Source organism: Leptidea sinapis, chromosome 15, assembly GCF_905404315.1.
Source record: "Leptidea sinapis chromosome 15, ilLepSina1.1, whole genome shotgun sequence".
Classification (NCBI taxonomy): domain Eukaryota; kingdom Metazoa; phylum Arthropoda; class Insecta; order Lepidoptera; family Pieridae; genus Leptidea; species Leptidea sinapis.
The window spans coordinates 3,011,050-3,030,078 of NC_066279.1; the positions used below are offsets into that span (position 1 = coordinate 3,011,050).

A 19,029-nucleotide genomic window follows, 5' to 3' on the forward strand; every position below is an offset into this window, starting at 1 on the left:
ACATTAATATTCAAGTTTTCACTTTTGCCGGCACTCCCGGAGTACAACCCCTATTTTTTTAGTCATTTGCCAGTTGAAATTATACAGAGTTCGAGTTTTATCACACTCAGCTAAGTTCTACATAAGTAAAGTCTGAGAAAAGTGTAAGCATGCTCTGTAGATGTCAGTCTAAGAAGCCACAATTGTGTATTATTGTACAACATGCATTCTTGTCGAATTAACTAACTGACGTACATGAATCACCCGATGTATTATGAAGTAAAAATCAAATAATTTGTCCCGCCATTTCGCTTATTTATGTAGTGTGCAAACATACTCCTTTACGGCCATTCCCAATATTCAGTCTATCTCCGTTTGTGGCCTACTTGAGATAAAAAACGTAACTATCGTTGACTTTTCTGCCCCAATAAATTTACCGACGGTAACTAATCTTATCCGTACACGCTGTCTGTCAATGGGACGACGTATAGGAATAAAAGTTTGTATTGAAATTGCAACTTGCTTCAGATTATTGACAGCTAATTACTGACAGTAGAAGGTAGTAATTTATCTCTATCTGTTGATAGTATATTGAGAACGGCCGTAAATAAATAACAAATCATAACTCCGGATAGAACATCCTTTTTAAGTATCTATGATCATATACATATACACACAGTTAACATACACCCTCATTCTTAGAAGTTATACTTTTATTTTAATATCACTTTTGTATTTAGACAGTATTTTTATTTTATTTTATCTGATTTTGATAATTTGATTTGACTATGTAGGTAATTATGTCTGAATCTGAATGTAGTATATATAATAATAGGAAAATGCTGCTAAATTAAATAAAAACAACAAATTTGTTTTTCCTTTGATGTGTCCATACTATAATTTCTATGAGAGAATTTATTGGCGCACGGTTTGACAGTTCTGCTGTGATATATAATTTCATTGCGACAGCTGGGTACATATTTTACGAAGTAATTTTTGATGTTATGATATATTATTGACAAATTTATGTAAAAACATTATTTTATTTATTATATACAGAACAACGTCTGTCGGGTCAGCTAGTTAATAATACAATTTAGAAACATTTTTAACTTGTATATTAATTATTGTAATGTTTGGGAAATAAAGTTATTATTATTGTTATATTATATAACTTCCCTTTCTAGGCGTGCGTCTGTGCAGAATGGGATGTCGCTATGCCAAGGCTTTCCGTGCATGTTTCAGTATGACTCGATGACAATTGAATTAGCAGACGCCTCTGTTAATGACATGATTATTCTCATATCAAACATTTTATTGAGATAAAACCTTTAGTTGCGTATGTACCAGGCAACTACTAGTATATAATATATAGATATATATATATATATATATATCCATCTTTCAACGCGCTCTTGCACAAGAATGCTCAATGGGACCCATTCAATGATTCCCTAGTTTCTGAAATGCTAAGGTACGCGGAGAGCATTGAAATTGATAATTATGAATTAATAAATACGGGATGAGACGAGCAGGACGTTCAACTGATGGTAATTGATACGTCCTGCCAATTACACTGCAGTGCCACTCAGGATTCTTGAAAAACCCAATAACTATGAGCGGTATTACAAATTCGCTCGTCACCTTGAGACATAAGATGTTATGTCTCATTTGCACAGTAATTTCACTAGCTACGGCGCCCTTCAGACCGAAACACAGTAATGCTTACACATTACTGCTCCACGGCAGAAATAGGCGCCGTTGTGGTACCCATAATCTAGCCCGCATCCTGTGCAAAGGAGCCTCCAAAATTATAAATTATCCAAATTAAATTCATACAAAATTTTTATTCATAACGTGTCTCTTCAATTCCACTCGACATTGGCGAAATAATTTGCTCACGACTGGTGTAGCCACACGCCATATCACAAAAATTGAATTGAATTAATACTCAATTCCGCCATACATTATTTTGTTATATCTCAAAGGGTTTAGACAGCGTTATCGTTCAAAGCTCCCAGACGGCTTATTTCTTCCGATATCTCCAACAAAGTTTGTTAATATACTATACAAAAATGTATACAAAACCTTAACAAATGATATACTAAAACCTTCCTTAACAACGCTATCCATTGGTGAAAACAGCGTGAAGATAGGTGCAGTAGTATTTGAGTTTATCGCGAACAGACAAACAGACAGGTGCGGCGGAGAACTTTGATTTATAATATATAAGTGATATAGACAAACTTATCAACACAGCAATTCTTTCCATCCGAAGTTGCAATTACAAGTAAAGTTGCTTTCGTTTTTAGATTGTTTTCTTGTTACATTAGCATGTAGCATCCGCCTTGCAGCTTGCGTAACTTATGTGTGAAGATTAAGCTGTACCCACACAACAGTCACTTATGTTTAACTTAGATATTTAAAAGTCTGCACAGCTCATAGATTGGATTTGATTTGTACAAGTGCAACCGGTTACTAGCGGTTCAAACTGGTTGAATTGTCGAATGTCGTCAAATGAAGACGGCTTATAACATGTTACAATATAAGACCCCAGCGTCGATCGTATTCAAAATAATTGCACAATCACATACCATCGCTTAGATTAACGAGTTCTTGTGTCGTGACGGATGGGTGGAGTGTCACGTCAACACGTCCCGCACGTAGCGCCTGCGCGGTACCGTCACGTACCTCGATTAGCAACTGTTACGATCTATTTAATCTAAGTTTGATGGTTGATTATCTCTTTTTATTCTTCTGATGTTGTAAGGCTCGTGAGCGGTGGAAATCTCTTGCTGTCAGATGACGCATAACCTCATTTTAATGACAGGAAGAGACGAGACGAGCAGGACGTTCACCCGATGGTAATTGATGCGCCCTGTCCATTACAATGCAGTGTCGCTCAGGACTCTTGAAAAACCCAAAAATTCTGAGCGGCACTACAATTGCGCTCGTCTCCTTGAGACATAAGATGTTAAGTATCTAGAATCGTAATTTACCCAGTAATTTCACCAGCTACGGCTCCCTTCAGACCGAAACACAATAATGATTACACATTACTGATTCACGGCAGAAATTGGCGCCGCTGTGGTACCCATAATCTAGCCGGCACCCTGTGCAATGAAGAATGTGCTGGTAAACCACTGGTACCTCTATTCTTAGTCAACCAAAATATAATCGAAATTCTAGGTGAGATTTTGAATGCTAAAGCGGTTGGGTCGTATTCCCCGGAGTTGAAATGGTATAATATGTTCAAAAATTCTAGAGAAATCATAATCTAGGTAAAACAATAATACTTTACATTATTAAATGAAAAACAAACAAGGTCTCTCTGTTACTTGTACCAAATATATCACGGGGATCGTAAAAGGTAATTGTGTATTGTAGGGTCATTTAGGTATGGCTTTACGTTGGTCAAACTAAATGTAGCCGTAATTATTTTAGTAGTAATTAGTAGAAACCACAAAATTATTATTATTACTAGATAATAAACGTATGTATGTCTGTCAAGACGAAACATGTGCCTGCTCTTGAATTTGTAACAACTTTACTTGTGAATATTTCTGGCAAATAAAGAACTTTGACTTTGAAGGATAAACCAATTTTCAAAACATGATTGCACTTAAAAAATCTATTTCAAAACTTAAAATTTTCTAAAAAATTCTACTTTATGTAAACTTTAAAACACAAATATAATACTTCAACAAAAGTGCGTGCAGCGTGCTTTTAAAACAGCGGTAATTTTATTCCGATAAATTATATCAGGTAACTAAACAATGTTAATTGTAAGTTCCACATCAAGATAATTTCTGTTGACAATGTTAGCAGATTGTGGTATTATCTAACATCGAACAATGAGCACATAAAAACAGATGTATAGACTCTGCGGTAGACTTGGTAACTTAGTAGAGTCGTGGTAGAGTCTACACGAGATCCGCGGTTTGCTTTGTTACACAACACAATATGTAGACAAGATGGCGCCCTGTTTAGTTAATGTCACTTCCTCGTCTTCTAAGTTTATCTTAGGACTTGACCCGTGGGCTCTTCGGCATCATATTTTCTTTGTACTTGGAACAAGACACTATAAGGATATCTTGTCAGGACGCCAGGATTTAAGTCCCAACCTATTAACCAAACTTTTTTTTATGAAAATAAGGGACGAGACGAGCAGGACGTACAGCTGATGGTAATGGATATGCCCTGCCCATTACAATGCAGTGCCGCTCAGGATTCTTGAAAAACCCCAAAAATTCTGAGTGGCAATACAACTGTGCTCGTCACTTTGAGACATAAGATGTTAATTCTCATTTGCCCAGTAATTTCACTAGCTACGGCGCCAGACCGAAACACAGTAATGCTAACATATTACTGCTTCATGGCAGAAATAGGCGCCGTTATGGTACCCATAATCTCACGTTGAATACATTAAAAGGAAATCTAACGTAAAAAGTGACTATCTATATAACATATTACTGAATAACATAATTATTCGTGAGACAACTCCAATAAATATCTTTAATATATACAAGAATGTATACAAAACCTTAACAAATTATCTATCTTCCTCAAGAACCATTCTATACATTGGTGAAAACATCACTAAGATCAGTGGTGGTATTTTAGCGGAGGACTTTGTTTACTTTGATTTATAATATTTTATATAGATATCATATCATATGTTGGGATTGTGAATAATAAATTTTTTTATTGTACATCATTCAATAAATCTATTTTATTAACTTCATCAGTACATTTTCCATCTGTACATTTATATTTTTGTATTGTTTTATTTGCTGACTTGAAACAATAAGCAGGCTAGCGAAACTCTCTAAGAAAAAAGTAAAATATTTTAAAAATGCCGTTGTGCGTTGTGAAAAAGTGGCAAAACGATACTATAAGCTAAAAAAGCTATGGAATGAGCTTCCTTGTGCGGTGTTTCCGGGACAATACGACATGGGTACCTTCAAAAAAAGCGCGTACACCTTCCTTAAAGGCCGGCAACGCTCTTGTGATTCCTCTGGTGTTGCAAGAGAATGTGGGCGGCGGTGATCACTTAACACCAGGTGACTCGTACGCTCGTTTGTCCTCCTATTCCATATTTGACCATTTATGATTATTAAAGGGTGAAAAAATTGTGTAACTAGTATCCTTCGTAACCGCACACACACTAGCATAAAGGTGTTTCACTTGCTAATATCACGGCGCGGAGTCCTTCTTTTTTTACTTGTCCGTGTCGCCATACTGTAATTACTACTATATCAAACTTATGTCAAATGACTGCACGTTTCATACTAAACTTAATATCAATTTTTAATTAGGCAGTCCCGCCACTTATTACATATTATAATGACGTACCCAATAGCATACGCACTGTATATTATAACCGTCTACGCCAGGGGTGCTCAAGCTTGAACTGCTGGTGATCTACCTCAAAATTGTTAGACTACGATCGATCGACTCTTAGAGGCTTCAAGTATGTGTGATGAAGGATTGTCGCCTAGGTAGAGTGTCACGATGACATAGATATTAGTTTTGCGCAAAATTTGCATTTTTTTTGTCAAGGTAAGTGTAGGTCTGCTCTTAAATGTCAATGAAAAAACTCATAATTATTATTCAAAATTGCGAGTTTATTGGTTAAAGTTCTAAGCTTAACTAAATAGTGACTTTGGATGTTGAAGCGTGGTACTGCATGTCCTGAGCATACTTTTCATTAGATGGTACGTAATTACCGATTTTAGTTTATTATACCGTATTTTTTTCTCGCGATCGACCGTTTGAGCACCCCTAGATCTTCACTCTACACTATAGTTATATAGATTTCTATTTACGATTTGGTTGGGCTGGAAAAATCCTACACTTTTTACGCCTAGTCTCCATCCGTCAAGCCCGTACTGTGATTAAGAAAAATTGAGTAGACATTAATGTACAGATACAAATTGACAATTTTAATAAAAAATAACTAGAATTTTACTCCATTACATATTCAATGTAGGTACCTAGTACCTACCTACATCTTACCTACACAGTTGAAAGTCGAAATAAAGGTAAAAAAAAAAAAAATAAAGCCCCATGCTTTTCCTGCAGTGGCCTTATAAAATACAGACTTAAGTAAATTAAACTAATTTAATTATATCTGTAATAATTCAATTCAATTTAATTATCTATATATATAAGAGATTTCCACGTATATAGTCACTCATCACGATATCTCTGGAACCATTAGAGCTAAAGACTGGAAATTTGGTAGGAATATTCTTTTCACCGAGTAGAGGTCAGCTAACAACTGATTTTCCAAAATTCCATCCGCAAGAGTTTTTTTTTATTATGAACAGAACAACGTCTGTCGGGTCAGCTAGTTACTTATATAATTAAATTGAAATTATTTAAAATCATGGCGTGATAAAGGATACAGGCTTAAATATTACTGTAAGCAATCGTAATTTACGAACTTGTAATGAACAAGTTATCAAACCAGTTGTCATAATTAGGACGTTTCCAAAGTGCAAAGATAATTACAGCTATTATAATAATCATAAAATAACAAAGTGTAACTTAGAGAAACTTGGAAACCATTGGAGCGGAAACCAGTCCGTGCTATTTCGCTTTTCCTCGCTAATCATTCTCGGTAAAAGTGAAATTGTTGACTCACTTCGACGTCTAAAAGCTATTACCATGGTAAATGTTCTTAAAAAATGAGATAAATTCACTAATTTAAATTCTTTAAATGCGAATATAATAGCTGTTGAGTTTCTATCCAATTGTCTTTTAGAAGAACCACGATTCTGCAGAATAATAAGATCTTGAATAATGTGAAGTCTTACTTAAGAGGATGGGGTTCACTGGATGTGTGGATGTCAATGGTTCACTACAAATTAGGCCACAGACAGCGATTGTATTTAATATTTAATTATGTTTATAGATTTATAACTATCACAAATATTTGATCAGGTTTCTGTTTTCATATGGCCAGAGTGTTCATTATTCTTCGATGAGCACAAGGTTAAAATATTCATATAAATTGAGAAAATGTAAATATATATTTAAATTGCCGTGTGACATAAAACTGTATATTTTATAAGCAAATTCATTGATGTCATGTCACATGGAAATAAAGTAGAAACTTGCTGAATTACTGTCATTTATGTTTGTTTCATTTGCATTTTCTGATCTCAGTTTGTTGGAGCACAAAGTTGAACTATACTCAATCGTTGGCGCTTCATTCATGGTAACATAGGTGGCTGATTCGTCGAGGGCTTCACCATCACAAGCCGTAGTAAGCCCAAAACCAAATCAATCTTCTTACACTTCACTTACACTTCTTACACGCTCATAGTGATTTGCCGAGGCTTGGCTTGCATTGTCGTTTGATAGGGCTTGGCTTGCATTTACAAAATAAACCGTTAGTTAATATTCACGACTGTTCCAGAACTGAAATTCCAGAACTCCGTAAGCCATGGTCCTACATTTATACATCTATGACTAGACTTTTAAACTTAACTCTTTTAAATCTTATACCATAATTTTTATTAACATTTATTTATTATTAAAAACCACATATTTTTAGATTTTTCAATCGTACACTTAGATTTTATTTTTACGTTCATTTTCATTTATTTTTTTTAAGAGTTAAAATAAAAAAATATATATATATTGCCTTTATTTACTGATTTTAATTTCTATTCAATTGTATTCATAACTATAATTTAAAAATTACTAGTCGCTACTACTCCAGGGGTCAATAATATTGGGGATATTGAAAACCAGTGGTACATTGGCGCCACGCCAGTGCAGCTTATAACTGAGTTAGCTCCATTTGGTGACATTAACTACCGCACAGTACCTCCTTTTTCATTTTTAGCAATAAATTGTATTATTTAATTGATTTTATTTGTTAGTTACAAGAATTTATTACTCATTCTGATTTGTTATTTAATAATTGTGTCGTGGTGGTGTGTTATAAATAAATTTTAATTCTATTCTTTTCTATTCTAAACACATTCCATGGCCATGGGCGTATCCTCGCCCAGGTCGTCCCAACACTTTCAATTTTTTTTTCGAGAGGAGTAAAATATATTTACGTATTGAAGACCCCGAAGCGGGGCCTGTAAACACCCCCTACCGACTAAAAACCTCCTCTGTGCTGAGAGCCCTAAGCCCTAAATGCTTTTACAGCGAAGCCGGGCGGGGGCCTTGGAGGGCGAGCACGTCTTGTGGTGAAATGTACTGTATATTGTTCTTATTATGGTGGTGATCCTCATAAGTGTGCATGACAGATCCGTCATACACTCGCGATACGTTAGTTACTTGTTTTCGTGTGTGTGCTTGCTGTAAATAGAGGCACTGTCCATCCATATAATCGAACCACCTCAACATTGTCTTTCCAATTTATCCCCCGATGTAGAGATTTGTATAAATAAATATTATGACTGTTCATTGTCAGTACATTTATGAAAATTTAATATACGATCACAAAAATCGTTACCCTTTGCTCTTAATAGTGATTTTCATTTATATAACACTAGAAGTAATGTATTGCTTGTAACTAATTCTAGTAGGCTTCATATGATACATAATAGCTTTAAGGGTACATGTATACACTTTTGTAATAGAGCCACTGTTCAGGCATTATCTATAAATAAATTTAAATGTTTTATTAAAAAATGGCTCTGTCGTGTAAATCCTACTACTCCACAGCTGAATATCTAAGTGACCCGACAGCCTGGGACTAGATTATGATTATTTTATAGCAATAGCAATGACAGTATAATATTGTATATTTGGAGAATTTCTTCCGCCGCTTCTTCTCCCTCAGAGCGCCATTTGTTTCCGAAGCGGTAGTAGTATCTAGTATATAAGAAAGGACATTTTTTTCTAATTTTGAGAAAATAAATGCCTTTTATGCTTTTTATATGAGTCCTAGTAATTGTATAATGATCAGTTTTTTGTTTGAACAGCGCTGTGCATGGTAGCCGGCGTCGCGGTGTACCCTGCTGGATGGAACGAGACCTCGGTGCAGGAGACATGCGGACCGACAGCTGACCTCTACAACATGGGTATGTACGAACAAATAAAATAAAGTGGACTGAATGACCCTGTACTTGCGTCGACACTCTGACTCCTTCTCATGTCCAAGTTACGTCAGTTGGTGCTCGGGCTGCTGCTTCAACTGCCGAAGACAGCAAGCGTCGCAAATATGTTGGTCTCAGTGAGTGCATCATCATCATCTTTGTGCCATTTGGTGTCGAAACACTTGACCCGTGGGGCCCAGAGGCGCGGAGAATGTTCAAAATACTATCTTCGCGCCTCAATAAGACTACTGGAAACCCAAGCGCTGGCAGCTATTTCGGTCAACGGATCAGCCTTGCTATCCAACGCAGTAATGCTGCCATTATTCTTGGTACGCTTCCACGTAATGATAGTTTTAATTTGATGTACTTAGTCGTAGTATTGTTAATATAGTTATAAGATTTGTTTTGTTTGAATAATAAATAAAAGTATGAACCCAGAAAAAGTTAAAAGTTTGAATATTATCTGCTTACATAAATAGTTTCTTTTTTTAAACTATTATGTATTTTATGTTCTATCATCGCGGAACTTTAACATTGTAATTATTATGACGGATACTCACCATACATATTTTATTAATTTTATACCGTTATTTCGATTCAATTGCATAAATCGTTTGTCGCGGCGAATTAGGAAATTAAAAACCAAAACGAATTAGGCGCCATGTGGACAAATTGATGTACTATTAGTGTCAAGTGAGCACTTCCCTTAAAGCCTCGCCTAGTATCGGAATACTGGGTCTCGAAATCTCGAGCGATTGGCAATTTCATGGCCATCTGGAGGGCAAAGTCAAATTGCCTTCGAAGAAACTTGGCGTCATTAATAGAGCACGACAATACTTCAAGCCGGCCCACATTCTAGCGCTCTACAAAGCGCAGGTCCGGCCACACATGGAGTATTGCTGTCATCTCTGGTCTGGCGCACCCCAGTATCAGCTCGATCCATTTGACCGCGTGCAACGTAGAGCAGCTCGAATTGTCGGGGACCTGGATCACGAGGCGTTGCGTAGAGATGTCGCTGCATTGTGTGTCTTCTACCGCATTTATCACGGGGAGTGTACCGAAGAGCTGCTTAACGTGATTCCTGCCGCCGAATTCCACCTTCGCACGACAAGCTACTAGTTAGGATATCATTCCCACCATCTGGATGTGTGGCGGTCTGCCACAGTGCGGTTTTCAAGCTTTCTTCCACGTACTACAAAGCTGTGGAATGAACTTCCTTGTGCGGTTTTTCCGGGACGATACGACATGGGTACCTTCAAAAAGAGCGCGTACACCTTCCCTAAAGGCCGGCAACACTCCTGTGATTCCTCTGGTGCTGCAAGAGATTGTGGGCGGCGGTGATCACTTAACAACAGGTGACCCGTACGCTCGTTTGTCTAACTATTCCATTAATTAAAAAGTGTCAGCTGTCATAGTTTTTTTTTAATTCAGAGACAATCTAGAGACGGCTCAACTATCACGTCTTTTGATATCTTACTTTAAGTACACATTTGTCAAATCTGTTTGCACAATATAAGGCAAATATACATTTTCATTTCACATTTACTTTTACAGAGATGTTCGAAATTTTAATAAAATAATAGTATCGAAATTAATGTCCTTATCTAGCTAATAATTACATTTTTACAGAAAAGAAAAAGAATTTGTTCTAACGAAACAGTCTATTTTTATGGTGGTCAATGGTTATAATGTGCCTTTCTTGACCCATCATGGAGGGTTTATGACATTTGAGTCTTAGATTAAGGATTGGTCTCCGCTGTGCTCCAACTAGATACCCTACCCTAGAACAATAGCTTTTTTATTACTGCAACAATAAGATGCTTGTGTACGTGGCATCTTGACACTCAATGGTATCTTTCAAATTTTGTAACATACGCTTGGTGTTATTTTACATTGAGATCAATACATTAATATAAAATACTTACTGATGATATGTGATCCCTACTAGTCTGTCTTATTTCTTGTAGTATTATTTTTACAAAGTTATACTACGCAACACGGCCTTGTAGTTTCAATTATTAGCAAAGTTTAACAGAACATGTGGCTCGTCCACGTCACACATCGCTCGAGACTGGCTCGAGTACACTCACTTGGGCGTAGTATTAGTTGCCTCACTTTGCGACTACCTCTGCAGTATCTATTTGAGTATGTAAAGTAATGAAAATATTGTATGTTACCGGTCCCTGATACGTGGGCAAATATTCAAGTAAGTCGGATATATTTATTGAAGTGGGTGAAAATCACGCCTAAATATACCGTTATATAAATATAGTTATAACTAGTCTGCCTATAAATTTTGACAGCGCTTATTATGTTTGAAACTTCGATCGTTTTACATATTTTTGTCGAGGTTAATTGCGGTGTTTACCTTGCACAGAGTGAGAATGGAGCCGTCGGTCATTTTCAAGACACTTCGAAGTGAAACCTTCGTTGGCAATCGCAATCAATTTATTTAATTATATAGTAAATAATATTATGTATTTTTATTATGGCTCGTATTAATGAAAAACAAGTCAAAAATCAAAGTTATTCTATATAGATCTAATTATTTATACAAGCAATGGGTTTGTGATAATTTAAATAAGAAATAACAATGATAAGATTTTTTTAAATTGTTTAATGTTTATAATGTTTTTTCAATATATAATTGTAGCATGATAAAACACTAACCTCATAATGAAAGCCGAATGTACCAATAATAACTATTAAAATATTATTAATATGTATTCATAATTGAATACATAATATAGTAAACACAGCGACACAACAGCGAAGAGCAGCTGACTGTATCTTTCTCTCTCGGGTACACTCGGCGGTGCCGAGTTCACCCGATCGAGCCTTTGACCTCAGAGCGTGACGGGTCAGCCAAATTCTACCTACGAAAAAATGTGTGTGCTGTGCGCCAAAAGTGAATTTCCCTTCAAAAAGTAGTAAACTTAAGCGAGACTTCGGCGAAATCAAAATCCACAGATTAGCGGTCACGCAGATTAAAGGCCTGCATAGGCAAGGGTAGTCATTACGAATAGAATTCTGTTTTATTTATTCTTAAGACTTAATAAATAAATACCTACATATTAGTGTGATAATAGTTATTTTTGCAACTGTTGTGTAATAAGGGGTATTAAAACACGAATGTGGATTTATGTGACTAGTGATAATAGTATCACATGAGTGTTTTAATACCTAATTATCAACAGTTGCATACAAGACTTTATCTACACCCAGAATATGAATCCTCTAAAAGATTCTGGAACAGTTAGCTTACTTTAAGCTTACTTAACATTAAAACACCAGTCCTAGTAGTAACCTAATATCATTCGTTACTGATTATATACAAATAAAATAAGTATTAATGAAACACTTATTTATTTTAGTAGTATAATCGCTCATTTTTTGTAAACAAAACAATAAAAATATCGAAGAAAAATGGCGGGGATTCGAATAACCTACTTTTTTTTTACGGCGCGCGACGTTCTGGGAATGTGGAGCGTGCGTAAACGAAAATGTTATGTTTTTGAAATTCATACAGATACCACGCATCGAGCAATAAGAATGTGGCTGTCTGTTGAAACTCTTTGCGCATGAAGGGATTAAAAAAAACATAGGAGTGTTGTTATGAAATTCAGTACAACATTACAACACTGGTGATGTAATAGTTATTAGAACATTGGGTGTTTTAATGTTGGCAATAAGCTAACTGTTTCAGAATCTTTAATAGAGGATTTAAAGCATGGGTGTAGATAAAATATATAACAAAACTTCTGGCCAGACTATGTATAGTCTAGTCGGTAGTAGTCTAGATACAGGTGAAGCTAAAATAAAGACGGAATATCGTAACAATGTAACTGACTTTTACACCTACTATTGTCCCAAATTATGTTATAGTCTTAGATAGGCTCTACCAGAGTTGGAGAATCCCTCCCCGGGCACTCTAACCGCGCATGACCAAGGACAAACGAGGCAGTATCACCACGGCACCCCGCTCCACTCTCAACGTGGACTTTTGCAATATCAGGGGAATTCACTCCAATTTAAACGCTGTCCACCACCACCTTAAGACGGCGCAGCCTGCCTTGTGTTTACCTTCAAAAAAAGCGCGTACACCTTCCTTAAAGGCCGGCAACGCTCCTGTGATTCCTCTGGTGTTGCAAGAGATTGTGGGCGGCGGTGATCACTTAACAACAGGTGACCCGTACGCGCGTTTGTCCTCCTATTCCATAAAAAAAAAAGAGATAATTTATACTTCTAGTTAGAGCGTCTTGCTGCTGAACAACTGATGAAAACAGGCCAGATTTATTACTTTAGTGTCAAGCTAGTCTAGCTAGTAGTCTCACAATCGTGATTTTATGCCACTTTGTGTTAGTGTGCGCGCATTGCTCAAAATAGAGGTTAACTGTCAACCTCAACTTTTTCACAGCTGTCACGGTCTATCTAGACGTATAAATGATCTAAGCTTAGATTCTTGAAAACCCCGAAACTTCCGAGCGTCACTACAACTTGTCACCTCGTCACCTTGAGACATGAGATGATAAGTCTCATTTGCCCAGTAATTTCACTAGCTACGGCGCCCTTCAGAATGAAACATAATAATGCTTATACATTACTGGTTGACGGCAGAAATAGGCACCGTTGTGGTACCCATAATCTAGCCGGCTTCCTGTGCATAGGAGAAATAGATGTCAATGTGTTTTTGCCGATTTGTTTAACAGTTATCTTCTCTAAGTGTTAGACTCAGATCTATAGACTGCTAGTTAGCTGAATTCAAGTTTAGCGCAATCTTTGATTCGGTATTTGCCACAGAACAGAAAAATCTAGCAGAAGTGGCATCATGTCATTTTACTATGGAAACCGATGTCGCCAAACTAGTTTTTTTCTGTTCCGTGGTATTTACAGTCATTTGACAGCTGAGATTATGCTGAGCTTAAGCTAAGACTGCCCAATAGAAAAGTATAGCGCGCGTTTCATTATACACAGCGATTGTCGATTATATCAACATAATACAATCATGTAAAACAGTATATCAAACTCATTTGATTATTAGTTTTATTGAAATAAGTGGATCTGTGAATGATTTATAATGCGATATGCGCTCTTATTTACTTATTTTGTATGAGAAACGGAACGCATTTTTAGATGCGTGACAGCTATGACCTATGAGTGACAGCGAAATTACACAAACAGACAGTTAACAAACACCGGTCTAAGACACCGATGCCTGTATTATACGGAAATTTTTAATTGTCTAACGACAGCTGTTGTGATGACGCAAAAAAATTGTTGATATTCGTTTTGTTTGGCTTATAGTCTGAGATTTTCGTAAGTCTACGTTTTAGTGGACGTTTATAAATACGGACGACTTAACTCTCTAGATTACTCTGAGCAAAGTTTAGCCTTAGTTTCAGAAAATAACGTATCTGTGTGGTAAGTTTGAGGGTTACGTTATAAGTTAGGTCCTAAAGAATCATTAAGAGTTAAATTTAAAGAAATAAACATTTTGACTGTTGCTTCTCAATATTATATACTAATACACATTGAGGAATTTGCTAGAAACTGTGACAATCTTAATGTTTACACGAGGAAAAAACTTGTTATGCCTAATACTCTGTTAAGTCGAGTGAGCAAGTCTTTTATTGGGCGATTGGACGCGTTACGAAATTAAAAGAATTGTTTAAAAACCGTGTGTGTGGGAAAGGTTATTATAACATAAACGATTTTCTTAATGATACCGCAGACTGGGAATGAAGCGAACACTCTCAGGCACTTTAATTGTGAATGTTTATCGTACGATATTACATTGTAATCCATAATTTAGAAAAAAACGCCCGCTCAGTTACTTTCTTTCTTTTCAGGTCTCACGCAGTCTATTTTGAATGAGTGGTAGTTTTTGACGTTCAATAAATGATTTTGAATCCTATTTTGAATTGAATAAAAATATTTGATTTTTGAATAACGTTACAGGTCGGTGCCACATCCGCTGGGCTTACCTGCTGGCAATGATCGGCTGCCTGGACGGGATCGTGCTGGCGACCCTCGCCTTCATCCTGGCCACCAGGCACGTGCGTCTTCAACCGGACACCAACTACCCATCAGCGTCTCTTTATAAAGGTAACACTAAACCTCCTCTACACTCATCATCAGATAATTGAAGATTATGAAGGTAAGTGAAGAAGTCCAGATGCAATGCAGATGAGTTGGATAATATCATTTACGATGAGTTGATTTTATTTAACTTTCACCGCTAACATTTTCCTCTATTTTCTAGATAGGTAGGTACGAATGTCTTATAGATTTTCAAATCAAATTTTCCCACAGCAATGGCCGTCATTTGTGGCGTTGTCGTAACACAAATGATTTCCTTTCCAAAAATATGGCAAAGGAAGCGATGACTAGTCCAAGCGTTGTGCTCATAACTAGCGCTGGTAACTGGTCATTTGTTGGACTCTATAGGTGACAATATAATGATTAGACCCAATGAAGACTAAACCTTTTAAATTAGATTATTAGAGTCCCTTGTAGGTCTTATAATAAGATATATACATGCCGAATACTACATTGTACTCATAACCATCAAATTAACAGCGAGACAAAATTAACAGTACTTTAAACCGGACCAGATTAAACTATACTATATTGTGACTCCATAAGGCACAGGTCCGTCTACATGGAATATTGTTCTCATCTCTGGCCTCGTGCTCCCCAGTAGGGAACCAGAACACAGTAGGGTCGGTAACTCACTTGTAATTCCTCTAGCTGTTGCACTATACGTTCATGCATATCGTAAGCACTGTACGCTTATTGAAGTGATAACTTCTGATGGGAACGTAACGTAACGCGTTAGCGGCACCTGTCTGTCTGGCTTCCCTTTCTCTCACGCATTTGGCAGTAGTAGGCAGGCACCTCCTCTCTCACTCTTACAAATTGTTACTTTTATAGGATTAAATAATGATACTAATAACGTACATACACAAAATACTATTGTACATTCAAGAATTGTAAGTAAGAATAAAATATGTTTTATAATTAATAAAAGATTTTATTAATATAAAACCTTTCCTAACATTATCGTATTAATATACATTAAATATAAGTTATAATCTTAGCTTTTGTCAAGTTAAACAGTTTCAATATTAAATTGTTCAACTTAGATTAGTTTAAGTTATCACTGCTGTCGGGAGTACCGAGACGCACATGTTTTTTTGTTCATCTCTGCCGCTACGTAAAATAACTATAACGTATATTATTGAGAAAAAATCATCAATCATCATAGAATAAATTATTGTATACACTTTATTCTTAACTAGTGGACCCGACAGACCTGTACACACGTGTTAAATTTGAATTATCGGTCCAGAACGCGTCCGATCGCTGCTAAATTCAAAGTGCTATTAAGGCGAGGTTTTCCCAACACTTTAGGCAAAAATCACTCGAACGTATTTATCTATAGCGGTAGATATACGTTCGACGCGGGCATGGCTGATCTGTAATATCTTCATTTATAATCTGTAATATTTTAATATTCATTTAAACCATATGCTGTAAAGGGCCATATAGATCTATATTAAATCAACAATGTATTTAATATTAGATAAGGATTCATGCTATATTGGTTAAAATCGCTTCGAAAATTAGCCATTATTTGTCGTAAAAAGTAAATGACAAAATAATGTTATTGTGGGATATCCATAAGAGATAGACATATACCATAGCGGAGTTTTCTGTAGACTTTATCAATGTGTACAATACTTACTACATTATTTTGATAAATCTCGTAGGGTGCAGCCTGCGTTTGCAATGTAAGCGGAAAAAAATTAATTATTTACGACATCACATTAGAAACCTATAAAAAAACAGTATTTGTCCACTATTTAATGGATGTTATTATACATATAAACCTTCCTCGTCAATCACTCTATTAAAAAAACCACATCGATATCCGTTGCGTAGTTTTAAAGATTTAAGCATACATAGGGTTGTAGGGACAGAGAATGCGACCTTGTTTTATACTTTTTTTTTTCCGAGAGGAGTAAAATCCAGTTACGTATTGAGGACCCCGAAACGGGGCGCATATGTCGGGCTCGGGTGTAAACACCAACTAAAAACCTCCTCTGAGCTGATAGCCCTGAAGGCTTTTACAGCGAAGCCGGGCGGGGGCCTTGGAGGCCGAAAATGTAGCTCACAGGCGCGGGGCGTCTCGGAAGGAGACTCGAACCTCGGACCGCCTGCTCACTAGGCTGGATGGAGAGAAGATCACTAACGATCTAATATATCTGTTAGTCCAGTGGACTCTAGGTTTGAAGAGACTTCGCACTCGCCGGCGAGTTCGGTGATATATGTATGTAAATATGTGTGGATGTATGTAAGTGTTGTTGTGTGTTGTTTTATACTAATACGGAATCTATCTCAGTACACTAACACGTCTGTTATAGTTACTAAAAGTTGTAGGTACTCAAGGTAACTTAGGTACTGAATGTGCTTTATCTAATTAACTCAAACAGGTTTATGTTTTAAGTATGGAAAGTTGTTGATAATAAACACAAATTACTAGTTTCGTTCATTTCCTTCATAACTTACAATGTTCTATAGGTTTATATCTAAGTAGAAATTCATCCTCTGACCGTATTGGATCAACAAGGGAAAGGAATACGAATTTGTTACGACCATATTAATGTAGGTATTTCTCAGTATTTTCGTGATGTTTTAAAGTCACATTTCATTGACTTTTTAAGGCGAGTTTTGAGGCTCAAAGAATACGCCAAATTGCTGTACGTTTCAACATGCCAGTGCTGCCACATCGTCGCCCCTCACATCATAACTATAGCCAATCCGAAATAAATGTTTAGGACACAAAATAATGTGCTATTCCCAAAATACCCAAAGTATTTATTGTTGGATAAGTCTGCGAGTTTTTTGTAGGTTTCAATGTTATAAACGCGGTCTTTTTTTTTATTTAATCAAAATACTCATGAAAAATACTTAGTCTGAGCCCAATCCAAGAAAGAGTATTTTTTCTATCTAACCATAAATATAATATAAAGATAATAAAGAAGAAGAGGACACTGAAATCTATTCATACACGTCAAATATAACCTCCTTGACAATAAAAGGTGCTATACTTACATTACGAACATGAGAATTACTTGATCGACTCTGTCAGTCTCCCGGAAACCTTGAACTGTTACATCAACACAAAATAACGGATTTTTTACGAGAAAAAGTGACAAACGACGCTCACCCGATAGTGAATGATACGCCCTGCCTAATGCAGTGTCTCTCAGGATTCTTTTCCAAGCCAAAATTCTGATATAATCTAATATAATGTAATCCAATAAAAAGATAATTTTAACATATCGATTTCGGAACCACATCCCGTGACTGTTAACCAGAGCACGACATACTATTTATTATGGCACCTCTTCACAAACGGCGATTACACGCGAGCACGATCATATGGAGGGCTTATTCGCTTCTAGTCGCCGATCATCATATTTAATCGCGATTGTTGATTTTTCGGGCACGCATCAAAGGGAATTCGCATGTAGTTGCGTGCGTGTGCCCACACGATCGCCGGTCTTTTAGTTCACTGGAGGACACTGGACAGTGAGCGAAGCTAGTAACTAGGATTACATAATGTGTTAAATTTACTTGGATGGGTATATTTACTTTGTTCGATTAAGGTCAAAGCTCTGTTCAAACTGAGTCGAATAACGCGCTCGAAGCGGGACGTGTTTTAGCGTAATTCGCTCGCTCGTTTTTGTTTCTTCAGTGTAGAAACATCATGCATTGTAGGACGCCCACCGTTGCTTGTGTTTTATCTTGTTTCGCTTCACCTTGAGCAACTACTCTCGTCAATTTGAACACGTCCATACAAGTTAGCTGACACAATCGGCCCGAGCCACTTCCGTCCCGCGTCCAGCACGTTATTCGCCTCAGTTTGAACAGAGCTCAATGCTCAAACACCACCATCTTCTCTTCTTCATCTTTT

At 36.6% G+C, this 19,029-nt stretch overlaps 1 protein-coding gene across 1 annotated transcript in view; it reads left to right on the plus strand.

Annotated features, from left to right (window-relative positions):
* LOC126968422 (LHFPL tetraspan subfamily member 3 protein) overlaps positions 1–19,029 on the plus strand; it is a 45,973-nt gene that overhangs the window by 20,985 nt on the left and 5,959 nt on the right. The window contains exons 2-3 of the mRNA XM_050813449.1: positions 8,934–9,032; positions 15,006–15,152. Coding sequence (XP_050669406.1) covers positions 8,934–9,032; positions 15,006–15,152 — 246 coding nt within the window. The remainder of the gene's footprint in view (positions 1–8,933; positions 9,033–15,005; positions 15,153–19,029) is intronic.